The following is a 13,261-nucleotide window of genomic DNA, read 5'->3' as shown; positions in this document are numbered from 1 at the left end:
GGGAGATTACAGAATTTAATGTTTGGTAAAAAATAGAGGAAGTCGAAGATTTTTGCTGATGATATGTTAGTCATGTATAGACCAACTTTGCAGATTTTCAATACCATGACTACATACATATATTCGATATATTGACACACAGACCTATAGATAGGTTTCTAGCTGAAATAATATTGCAAAAATTTAGACCAATATAACTTATTACAAAGTAGTAAGTACTTTAATAAAAATAAATTGAATTTTACTAAAATAAAATTTTTATTAAATATTAACAAAATTGTTTATAAACATTTATAAACTTTTTGTTTAAAAACTGTTATACATTTTTATTACATGTAAAGAATTGTATGTATTGAACGAGCTGGCACATTTATGGTGAACATTCCTCGAACACTATCATCTAGGTTAATGTCCTGGGGAATTGCAGCACTAAAAAGGAAAAATAAAATGAAATATTTTAACAAAAATATAAAAGACGTAATTGTGTAAAATGTAGAGGTGGGTAAGTATCATAATATGCTATATTTCCCCTTCAGTAATAAAACAGATGCATTTGTAATGTGTATTCTCAAGTGTATCTCAAAACTATTAAGGAAACACACACTTAAGTTGCAAGTACATATAAGAAAACATGTAAAGAAACATTTATACATAAATTTTGAAAATATTACTTACTTGTTCTCAAGTGTAATGAAATATGGAAAAACTACATAAATTGTTGAATACTTAACACGCGTTAATAGCTGTTTCAATAACAGTGTCATAAAAACACTTAGAAAACATTTAGATTTCTTATTTCAACATTAAAAGCGTGCCAACTAAGCAATTACTCAGCAGCAACTGTTCCCTAAATACAATTTTATTTTGTAATTTAATACATTTTGTTACTTACCTATTAAATATTATTAAAACTATTTTATCATCCGGCCGTTTAAATCCAACCGCATCAATGCTATTTTGTGTCGAAGATAATTTCACTTCAATACGTTTGGAATTTTCGATAATAAATTTTGAAAAGTGTCCCACAGCATAGAATATTGGTTGTTTATAAAATTCTGCATTATCTGAAATTTTAAATTAAAAATATTTAAATTATAAATTTGTGGTTGAATTGAAAATCTTAATAACAACTTACTGGAAGTGTTAACTATAATGGGAGCATCAACTGTATTGTTGATATAATTAGGTCCACCACTCTCATCCAACCACAGATTCCAATCGATCCAGCCATTGAAATTATGCTGTAAATCTTGCAGTATTGATCGTGCATACTGTTCACCTCTTTCCCAAGAACCCAGTTCTGGTCCATGCGTTTGCCAAGGTTTGTCACCTACACAAGCCTCAGTATTTAACAGTAATTTATTGGGCATTAGTTGTAAAGTTGCATCTATAAGTTCGGGTCCAAAAATATCATCCCAATACCAGTGCACGGCCAAACCATCTAGATAGTTTAGCGAGGTCGGACGTGTGGAATTCATCTGCAAATAAATAACATGTGCAATTTTATGAAATTTATTTATTTTATGAAACCTTCTATATATTTTCTTTACTCTTTGAAACCACGTTGGATAGGAGTAGCGCTGATCGTCATTGCCAAATATTAAAACATTTTTAAATTGCGATTTTTTTACAGCAGGACCCAGAAAATCATTCAGATAAATCGCCTTAATGAAACAGAAATACAATTTTATTTATTAATAAAATTATTACAAATATTTTTAAATATGTATTTCCAAGTACATATGTGTATGATATATTGTACCTGATTTTTTGGTGTCCAACCCAAACTCATGAAATGTATAAAAAGCCAACCAATGACTCCGTTTAGTGGCTCATTGCCAGTGGATATGGCCCATATCGTTATATTTTTAGACAACATTAATTCAAGAAATCTGCACAAGAAAAATAAATAAATAAATAAACGATCACCACAGCAAGCAATGAGTACAAATCATACAAATGATCTTAAAACGATACAGGAAACTTAACAGAAAATTTAATACAAAATATAAAGGGTTCTGTTTTTGTAAAACAATCGGAAATCTCTCGTGGAAAATATGTATGAAAAACATTTTTTAATGCTTTCCATACGAATTTTTAAGAAACATTTTTCGTTTGGAATACAGAAGCAGTTAGTTAATTGTTTCCTTCAAAAGTGTTTATTTAAATTTACTTTAAATGATACTTGGCCCATGTTGCATAATATTCTGGTTTCAAACTACTAAAGCCCGTCCAATTATTATTCGATTTCATCCAAGGTGGTGGACTCCATGCTGCAGCCATTATTTTTATTCCATCCGAGCCTGCTACGGATTTAATTCGTTTGATTTGTTGGATCTTCAATAAATCACGCTGATCTAATTTGGTGAAATTTGTTAAATGTTTATCGTTTTGTGGTAGCTCATTATATGCCCAGGGTTCTAAATCAAAATCACAACCTCCTATGGAAGTGCGTAAAATATTATAGGCAATACCATCTTTATGGAAATAAGATCTAAAGGTGGTGAAAAATTAGCAATTTAATATTAAATTCAATGTTCATTTTACTTGTATAAATGATCCTGTAGAGAGGGCTTTAAGTTCTGCAGCAAATATGCCACAGTTCCGGTAAGAGCTCCCCCAAATCCCACGATATATTGATAAGTCTTAGAGCGATCTATAGTTAAAGATGATTTGCTCATTCTTTGGGGTAAATTAAAATCTAAAAAGAAGAAAAATATAAAATTCGTTTACAATTTGGACTTCCAACACTAGAGTTGGTCTTTCACTTATAAATAAATTAGACTTTAAGAAATTATAATTCAACTTACAACTGTTATTTCCTCCATATAACTGAAACAATGATCGGGCATTATCCAATAATAGAGCATCTACATTAAATGGGTCATCATCCTCTCTGCCTTTTTGAGATTCATGATAATCCTTAATTTTGATGGATTCTAACGAACCAAATTCACCTTTAGTTACAGAAAACCGTAAGCCATCCTTAGAACCATAACAAAATTGTAGTTAAATAATATATAAACAAAAAATTAAATAATTAAATTATGTTAATGTAATTTACTTTACTTGTAGAGACTGCAAACCAACTGTTATCAGCTTTCAATTTAGGTTCTTCCAAATAATCACAATAGTCTGCGCTACATTTACAAACAAAACCAAATTTGGTTTGTTGTAGATCACAGGGAATATTTGCACTATCTAAAAACTTTGGAACATGTATATTTGGTGCAAGATAAAATGCAATTGCAAATGTTTTCATTTACAACTCATTAGTGCAACAAAAGTTTGTATTGTTTATTATATTATTTCTACTTACCACATTGCTGTGAAATGTAACTAGAAATTAATATTAAGTTCACTAAAAACTTCATTTGTTTCTATAAATTTAAGTAATACAATTTTTTCTCCAAATATTAACAAATTTCACTTTCTTAGTTTACGAGCTCTTTGTTTAACTTCCGTAGAAATTGAGAAACATTTGTTTAAAAGAGGTCTTGACTTGTTAACTGTCCTCTTCATACTGTTATTGTTCAATCTTTATAGAGTGTTTGAATATTACAATATACACTGTGTTATTGTTATTCTCTCTTCGATTAAATTTGTTTATTTAATTAATAATTTGTGTTTTGTTTTGATCGTTTCTTTTATAAATTTCTACTCAATACTACTTACTCTCAAATGTTTATTATTATACGCTTTGTTTGCTTTGATAAGAAACATATCGGGGAAAGTGGAATACCTTAAATCTGCAGATTGAACCTTTTTTCCCGAATTACTACTTATTTACAAAATTTATAAAAAATCAAAGATTTAGTTTCTTTTCTCCATTTAACCTTAATTTCTGAGGTTTTTGACGATTAAAGTATTTTTTTAATATTTTCACAAAAAAATTAATTCGGAGATATGAGGGAAACGAGGATATACAATTGCAAATTTATCTTGTGCGTCTAATGAAACCAAGGATTTATAGTTATGCGTTTCGAACAAATTTCTTTGCATGTTTCAATTAGATATGTTCATATTTATGCATATATTGGCTTTAATAAAATATTTAAAGCATATTTTTAAGATTTTATAGCATATTTGGCTTATTTATAAAATATTTTGTAATTTTATATATAAAATGCTTGTACTTTTCCAATTTTACATTTAATTTTTTGCAATTAATTTGAAAAAATATTTGAAGAATAAATAAAAAATTTTATTTATTCTTGAAAAGTTTTTCTTATTTTGTTATTATGCAAATTTCGGTAGAAAACAAGTAAGAGAGCTATATTCGGCTGTGCCGAATCTTCACCAAATTATACTTCAAAATACAAATTTTAAATATTTTTAGGCAAACAAAATTTATTTTTTTTTCCAGTTATTTTTTTTCATTTAAAAAAAAATGTTTGAATTGTTATTTTAAATTTTAAATTTTTTTTTTTGGTGAATAAAAAATTCTGGTCCTATTTTGACCCATTGTAGGTCAAACTTACTATGATCTTATATACGTCGTTGCAAAGGTCTTTGAAATATCTATCATTAGATATCCATATTGTCTATATTAATGACTTAGTAATCCATATATAGGTCAAAAATAGGTCAAAAATCTAGGTTGTCCTGGTTTTTTCCTCATATCTCAGCCAATTGATTCAGAAAATTAATTTCATCAGACAGACAGACGGACATGGCTTAATCGACTCCGCTATCTATAAGGATCTAGAATATATACTTTATAGGGTCGGAAAATTATATTGTGGAAATTACAAACGGAATGACAAACTTATATATACCCTTCTCACGAAGGTGAAGGGTATAAAAATAAATAAATATTATATAGATTTTTGTTATTTAGAGCATAACAAAAATATGTAAATTTTAAGAGCATATTTTTAGATTGTTACTGGTTTTATGACATTAACCCTTTAGAGCATATTTCCGGATTCCCTGGTGAACACATATTCTAAAAACGCTTATTTATAGATACGGTTGAGGTTAGGTTACGGTTGAGGTTAGGTTTAAAAAGCAGTTACACATGCTCATTTGGGCCCATGGACTGTGTTCCGGTTAATCAAATCAGGTCGTTCACATGTCGGTGTGCGATTCAGTACCGATCCGATTGCAACTCACTATCTTATTGCTTATAATAATATTGCCAGGTACATCAAATAACCCAAGTATTCAGAAAAACTCACGTGTAGTGTAAATACCAGAGACAGATTTATTTGAGGGTCTGTATCAGTATGCAGTGTATATACCAGAGACAGATTTAATTTCGGGTTTACTTTCGGTACAAATTCGGATTTTCATTAAAGATAAATTTTTGGAAATGTGACTAATTGCAGATTGAGCGCTTTATCGCAAAAAATAAAATCTCTTATGAATAAACGCTCATTGACAAAGATAGAGACGAATAAAGTTCCTATTTTCTCAAATAAACGCTTATTAAGTTATTGACAATTAATATTTTTATTTCCTGATGGAAATAGAAGTTACCACAGTTTAAAATTAAGCACTAGGACTATTAGAAATATCGACAATATACATTTTCAATACCATTTGCGTATTAAGTAGAGATATATTTATATGAATACTGACTAATTAATTTCGATAATTTTATAGATCAACAACCGATAAGTAGGTATGTTGTACCATTATCAATGCACTTTGTATTAAAACATTAAAATAATCTGATTAGATTTATAAAAATAAACAACTTTATTTAAAACAATTTATTTATTACTAAATTTTCAACGATAAAGTAAAGTATGAATAGAACGGGGAGGCAAGTTAATGACAATAGTACCTCTAATACTATCCACAACGGTAATATCCACATTAGCATTGCCGCTAAAATGAGAAAAGGAAACATATTACAAACATATGCCAATTAACAAATTGAAGAACTATTTACGAACCTGTTGAAAAGAACAGTAGAAATTGAACCATCAGGTCTTAAGTAAGCCACACTATCAATATTCACATTGCTACGAATCGCGTCAATGCGTACAGAATTTTCTGGTATAAATTTCGAGAAATGACCCATTGTATAAAACATGGGTTGTTTCAAGATTTCAGTGGGATCTGAAAAACAAAAATATTTTAAATTATAATTTTTATAAAAATAAAAAAAACCTATTTACTATTTGTATCAACTATGACGGGAGCATCTACGGTGTTATCAACATAATTAGGTCCACCATTTTGATCTAGCAACAAATTCCAATCAATCCAACCATTATAGCCATGTTGCAAGTTTTGCAAGAAGGCCCTGGCATACTTTTCACCACGATACCAAGAACCCAAAGCAGGAACAGACTTTTGCCAGGGTTTATCACCAATACAGGACTCAGTTATTAATAACATTTTCTCGGGCATTTTTTCCAGCGTCTTGTCAATAAGACTGGGTTTGAAAATTTCATCCCAATACCAGTGAACACCCAAGGCATCTATGTAGTCCACAGAATCTGAACGCTTTTTCTTCATCTGTTCCGATAACAAAGGATTAAATGTCAGCTAAAAATTGCATATGTATTTGTTTATTTATAAATACCATTTGGAACCAATTCGGGAAGGTATAACGTTGATCATCATTTCCGAATATAATTAGATCTTTATATTTAGAATTTCTAATGGTGGGACCTAAATGATCACTCAACCAATCGGCCTGGTGAAGTGGAGACCAGCCCAAACTCATAAATTTAACAAAATTCATAAAGAACAAACCATTCATGGGTTCATTGCCCGTAGAAATGGCCCACACAGGCAAACCATTATTTTCCATTATTTCCAGCCACTTCAAATGATATTCCGCCCATGTTTGATAGTATTCCTTTTTCAAATGACTGAAACCAGTCCAATCATTATTCGATTTCATCCATTTTGGAGGACTCCAAGCGGCACCTTTAATTCTCAGATTAGAGGGATTGGAAACATGTTTTAGGCGATGAATTTGTTTAGCTTTCTCTTCATCACGGGGATCTAGTTTCGTGAAATTTGTTAGTAGCGCATCGTTTTCGGGTTGTTCGTTGTAAGCCCAAGGTTCCAAATCAAAATCACAACCTCCTATAGACATACGCAATAGATTCCAACCAATGCCATCGGCAGAGTAGAAGGATCTTGAATGGTAATGTTACATATAAAGTAATTTTTTGCTTGTTTTTCATTTATGTTACTTACTTGTAAAGCTGATCTTGTAATTCTTGTGGTAGTTTTTGCAATAAATAAGAAACTGCACCAGTAAATGCTCCACCAAAACCCACTATATTGCGATATTTAATATCACGATTTATTTCCAAACGTACAGTGCGTGCTGGAGCTGGAAATAAATTAATCCATTCAGCATTACTGTGTTTATACAGTTTTTAGTTGCCTTGGTCTACTTACTAAATCTTCCATTTATTTGAGCTTTCTCATTTTCCGATTGGGTTTGCATACGTTGATCGTAATCAAAAATATAATATTTTTTGAAAAGATTAAAAAGACCTTTGGTAGATTCAAAACGTAGACCAGCCTAATCAAATGAAACCCATAAGTAAAAGTATTTATGGATTAATTAAATAATTAAATTTTACCTTCGATGATGACACTAAACTAAACTGTGGTTCATCTTCCGGTGTAGGATCTTCTAAGTAATCACAATACGAGGCTGTACAGACGCAAACACCGCCATCAGGTGTTTCACGCAAATTACAAGGTGTGCTTTCGGCTCCAACATAAGCTAATATTGCGTTGTTTAAATATTTTGTTTTATTTTTTACTGATTGATAAAAACTTACCCAAAATTGTTAAAAATATTGCAAATTTTAAGTAAAATTTTTCTTTTATCATTTTGGTTTGCAAAAATACTTTCAGTGTTGTGCTTTCATTAATCACTTCACTGAAACTAATCATACTTATTAAGTTTACACCTTTTTTTAACCGAACACCAGTAGCGAATTTATAAACATATTATCATTAATTAAATTGATTGGATTTATTGGCAAATCCATCTAATCTATGGCTAATAAGAGACAAATAAAAACTTTGGATTTAAAATAAAATTGATATATAAGACAAAACCGAATGGTGGGTTCGCTTTAATAAAAATGTTGCTTTTGAATTAACGAACAATTATTTTTCAAATTAACAAAAATTCCAAAATAGATTAAACTTTGTGTTCAAATTACACCAAATACTACTTCTCGAAGAAAATTTTATTCACAACTTTATTTAGAGAAATCATTTTATTTATTTGCTACAAACCTAATAAAAAAATTAAATATCCACGGTTGAAGCTTAAAATATATATATGAACTTTGATTTTTTCTATATTGTATTTTTCGTATTCAATTCATACTAGGGTTCCTTCACGGGAAAGTTTTCCCGATAATTCCTGGGAAAATTTTATCAGAAATTTCTTCAGAATTTGCTTTTAAATTTACGGTTTTGTATAGGATAACAAAAACACAAATTTTAGTTCAAATAATAAAATTTACTTTGCTAGTGACTCGGCTTAATACAAAATTCAGGTGCCTTTAAGGAATGACCGATAAAATATTATGAATTTTTAAATATAATGCAGTTGCACCCAGATCAGACTTCATAATTATCATACAAAACAATATCGCTTTATTGATATAGACTTTATTGAATTTAGAGTGTTTAAAACTTCAAATGTGACAAGATCCTCCGAATATGCATACGATTACTAGAGAAGAAATACAGAATAAGTCTGAAAAATTAGGAACCCTATTTCATATTCATATGAAATGTGTAAATATTAAATTAAAAATTGATAACGAAGAAATTCGCAAAATATTTGTTTGATATTTTTGTGTTGGCTGTTTAAATGATAAGGTGGGATAATCTGTCAAAAATAATAGAGTTTATTTTTTCTAATTAAATTTTCAAATAAAGTAAAAGTTGAGAAACTAATGACCTAATTACTTTGCTAAAGATTCTTAATATCCGGTTATATTGTACGAAACGAAGATATATACTGACAGTTCACATACATATGTACATTAGAGCGGCTCACTTCAGATGGAGAAGAAAAAAGTGGAGGTAACAACAACCACACCCTCAAAATACACCTTATTTTGTTTCATTATTTCTCAAAATATTTTGGGTCTAGTATATATCGTTATATGAGACTTTAAAAGCCCTTTCAAATGATTCCCCATATTGTATATGTTGTCTTGTAAGAAAATGTAAATATTCGGAATCTAGGTTATCACTGAATCTAAAATATATTTTGGGAAACATCATAAATCAAACCAACGTTTATTTTTAGGAGGGTAATAAAATTACTTTTTTCTGTGAGTCCGTCTAATGTACAAGTACATTTGTATTGTTAGATAGATAACCGACAATTGAGCAGATAGCTAATAATGTTTCTCATTTGTGCCATTTTAAGAGATCGGGAGATGACGGGAAGTGTGTGGAAAGTTTTTCAAAACATTCTATAGATAAAACGTAATATGAATATGTCGGTGTACTGTGTGTACTGAAGCAAGATAATTTTTCATGACTTTCAATATAGTCCGCGCTGTTTAAAAAATAATGTGTGGGGTCACGCACAAATTGCAAAGTATAAACAAGGTTCTGAAAATGGTGGGAAAAAACGTCATAGACTTTTTGTAAATCATCTGGGAACAATATTTATACCAGAAAACGAATCTTGTTCCAGTCTCGGAAAATAATGTCATGTTGAAAAAGAAGTTCCTTTTGGGATGTCTCCGTAAGATCCATCATAACTATAACATTTAGTACATAAGGGAAAACAAGAGTGATTCTGACTTACATAATTCGTTCATACAGGTCCACATACCGACTGATACCATAGCATAGCTTGTGGTCAGGTTCTTCACTACACCCATATTCAACTTCACGCTATCCAATGAAAATCCCCACAATTCCTTGGATAGCGAGGATAGAAACTCCCCACTTCAATTCAATATTCCCGAATTAAAAAAATAAACAAAATTATAGAAACTATCATGGAAACTATTTGTTCACACAAATAATAGAGAATATTGCCCCAGTCTCCATTAAATTCTGAAACAGACTATACTGTTTGCCTGGATAATTGCAACGCATTATTTTAAATCTCAGAATCCCGAGATTTTTTAATATTTATGCTAAATTTCAGCATACTTAGAATACTAATCTCGTTTCAAATCTTAACGGATCCAATTTTTTTAATTTCAATCTGGGAGTAACAGGTCTCCCTAACATTGACAGTCTTATACAGAAGTTTATTAATAATTTCTCGTTCACTATGAACGATGTTTTTCGTCAGTTTCATACATTGAATAATATGAATATAAAAATAGGAATTTTATTATTTGTTGTTATAAAATAAAACAACACTTTTTTTAACTAGCTAACCCGGCAAACATATGTAGTTCTGCCATACAAATTATTTGGTTGTTAAATAAAAAATAACGAATGTATTCTAAGTGCATTTGACATTATAGGTATTTTTGATGCCAAATGAAGAGAAATACAAACAAAATATTTAATCGAAAAATATTTTAAAAAAAAAATGGGTGGATAGCTACATCATAGTGACCTAGCGACATGAAATATACTTTACTACCTATTCTCGTACCTACCAAAAATATATAAAAAATTTCATAAAAATAGACAAATATTGATATTTGTATATTGAAAAAATAAAAAAAAATAAAATACTAAAATATCGGCTAAAAATCCGGAATACCTAGATTTGTAAAATAAAATCCCGCTTGGCATCAATTAATGGCTTCTGAGACCAATATATACAATCGAGCTACTTCAGATAATTGACATTCTTGAGATAATGTCGAAATTGCATCATCCAAGTCTTACGATTAGGATGAATTGTCAGGTGATACGCAATCAGCGACTGACTGTACATTCAGAATTATGAGTGTAGACTAGGGTTGTCATTCGAATAAAAATTGTTGGAATAATTGAGGCGAAAATATATTTTTTATTCGAATGAATAACATTGCTCAATTTAGAATAAAAAATTATTCTATCAATAATAGTTGATTAATCGAATACTAGAATAAATTTATTTTCATGTTAAGATGAAAAAAATTATTTATATAAACAAAAATTTGGTGAAAAATATGGAAAAAAACAAGACTATTAGTATTTAATGTTATTGCAAGTTGGTTACATTGGAAATTTGATTATAAACATTTTACATTAATTTTTCTAATCGACTTTGGATTAACACACCAAGAATCAGAGCATTTTGAATCTTAACTTAAAAACGAAAACCTTGGGACTAAAGTATTTGAAATAGATTTCGAATGATTTTCTAATTAATTATAAACATTAAAGATACATGAACATTATTTATAATTTATTTAGTCGAAAGACTTAAACATTTATTCAAATATTTTGGAATCTTAAATTTTCAATCAACAATGATTTCATAATATATTTATAAATAAAATGATTTAATTTATTATTACAATATTTACATCCATATGTTATTCATTTTGTATTATTATTCATTATATTTCCTCGTTATTCGTTCGGATAATCGAGGACATATTAAAAGTTTATTCGATTAAAATAAAAATCGAATAATTAACAACCCTAGTGTGAACTACAACAACGACACTCATAATAAGGATAATTATATTGTATATATATACCAACGAAATTCTGGTCTCGTTATAATGATGATTCTCAATTTTTAGCATTACTCTGGGGTAGTACTCTTTATAATAATGATTCACATTTTTGAGCATTACTATGCATTAATATATATTTCAGAAAATTCCAATTAAATTTCAGAAATTTCTAATTATATTTCAGAAATATCCAATTATATTTCAGAAATTTCCAATTATATTTCAGAATATTCCAATTATATTTCAGAAGTTTCCATTTGTATTTCAAAAATTTCTTATTGTATTTCAGAATTTTCCAATTGTATTTCAGTTATTTCCATTTATATTTCAGAATTTTTAATTTATACATAAAAAGTTTAAATTTGTATTTCAGAATAATCCAATTATATTTCAGAATGGAGTTCAGTAGGAGTTTATCTAAATCTTAATAAGAGTGCAATATAGGAATGTTATATGAACTCGACTTATTTACATTATTTTGTGAAGTGATTCTAAAAAAACTCCACCTTGATGTGAAATAATATAGAGATTAGGGTATCCATACGAATAAGGATTGTTCGACTTTTCAAATAACGAATAATTCGATTACTTTTTGGGCTAATAAAACTAATAATATATTTGTGTAAAATTGACAAATCCTGAAAGCTAAAGAGAGTATTTCAGTCATTGTAGATGAGTGCTCCGACTGATTATTCTACAAATATATAAATGTTACTGCAAAACAAATAAAAGTCTGAAAGATTTTGGAATGGATTTCGAAATTTTGTATCCATGTCTCCAACTTAAAATTTCGGTCAACGAGTGTATAAAATTCCCACGCTAGTTAGTAATTTTTCATGTAGTATGTAATTATTAGGGTATTCAATTAATCGGGTTTCTGGTTTAATCGGTTAATCGATCAAATAATTAATCGAGGTTTAGATTTATTCGGTTAATAATCGGATAATTTAAAATTATTCGATTAACCGAATATTTTCTATTTTCATTTTAAATTGAAAATGCAACAACGAATTTTGTGTACAAAAACATAAAAATAAGCAAATAATGTATTTGAGATCATTTCTGTAAACATATCACATATTTGCTGCAATAAAGTCATAACTCAAAATCCGTGTTTTATGAACTGTGTAATACAAAATATGCGCTTTCATATAGTTTCACCAGTTTTCAAAAAGTCAATTATTTTTTGTGTGAGAGTGTTTTTTTTGTTGTAAACATCAAAATTAAAATACAGATTAGAAAGATATTAACATCTACTATTTATATTTCTGAAATCGCATGATTTGTTGAAAATTTGTTTAAGAAATAGTAAAATGTCATAAAATATTTAAAGACGTTTTTCTCGAAACGACTTTTTTTTGAATTATGACGTTGTTGCAGAAAATGAGCGATGTGTGAGTTTTTTAGGGTTTTAGTGAGATCTTCTGAAATAATCTTTTATAAAAAGAAAATAATTTAAACGATTTTTACTTCAGATTTAATAAAAGTTTTCTTGGAATATGTTCAAGATTGTATATGTTGGAGAAATCAAAAGCATGATAAAGAATATTCCTTTTTTAATTGTTTTAGATTTTGGTTAATTTAAAGTTTAGTTTACACAGAAAAAACTATTTCTTAAACCGTTTCAATTCAAATATTTGTCACATATTGAACTGGTTTCA

General features: G+C 28.8%; 2 protein-coding genes across 2 annotated transcripts; both read right to left on the bottom strand.

Moving 5' to 3' along the window:
• Window positions 1–239: 239 nt before the first annotated feature.
• Window positions 240–3,511, bottom strand: LOC135955350 (lysosomal acid glucosylceramidase-like). Its single transcript, XM_065505706.1, has 10 exons — window positions 3,320–3,511; window positions 3,065–3,201; window positions 2,811–2,985; window positions 2,548–2,701; window positions 2,174–2,494; window positions 1,763–1,892; window positions 1,551–1,664; window positions 1,136–1,478; window positions 893–1,064; window positions 240–429 (listed from the first exon to the last, which is right to left on the bottom strand). The coding sequence occupies exons 1-10, from the start codon at window positions 3,372–3,374 to the stop codon at window positions 330–332; spliced, it is 1,701 nt and encodes a 566-aa protein (XP_065361778.1). The 5' UTR covers window positions 3,375–3,511; the 3' UTR covers window positions 240–329.
• Window positions 3,512–5,679: 2,168 nt separating this feature from the next.
• LOC135963578 (lysosomal acid glucosylceramidase-like) lies at window positions 5,680–7,920 on the bottom strand. The gene is made up of 8 exons (XM_065515496.1): window positions 7,764–7,920; window positions 7,560–7,705; window positions 7,372–7,498; window positions 7,165–7,303; window positions 6,539–7,103; window positions 6,129–6,471; window positions 5,904–6,069; window positions 5,680–5,835 (listed from the first exon to the last, which is right to left on the bottom strand). Exons 1-8 carry the CDS (start codon window positions 7,876–7,878, stop codon window positions 5,736–5,738), a joined length of 1,701 nt encoding a protein of 566 aa, XP_065371568.1. The 5' UTR covers window positions 7,879–7,920; the 3' UTR covers window positions 5,680–5,735.
• Window positions 7,921–13,261: the final 5,341 nt, after the last annotated feature.

Source organism: Calliphora vicina, chromosome 1 (genome assembly GCF_958450345.1).
Source record: "Calliphora vicina chromosome 1, idCalVici1.1, whole genome shotgun sequence".
NCBI classification, from domain to species: Eukaryota; Metazoa; Arthropoda; class Insecta; order Diptera; family Calliphoridae; genus Calliphora; species Calliphora vicina.
The sequence above is the reverse complement of the archived record's forward strand: the minus strand, read 5'-3'. Positions and strand labels throughout refer to the sequence as shown.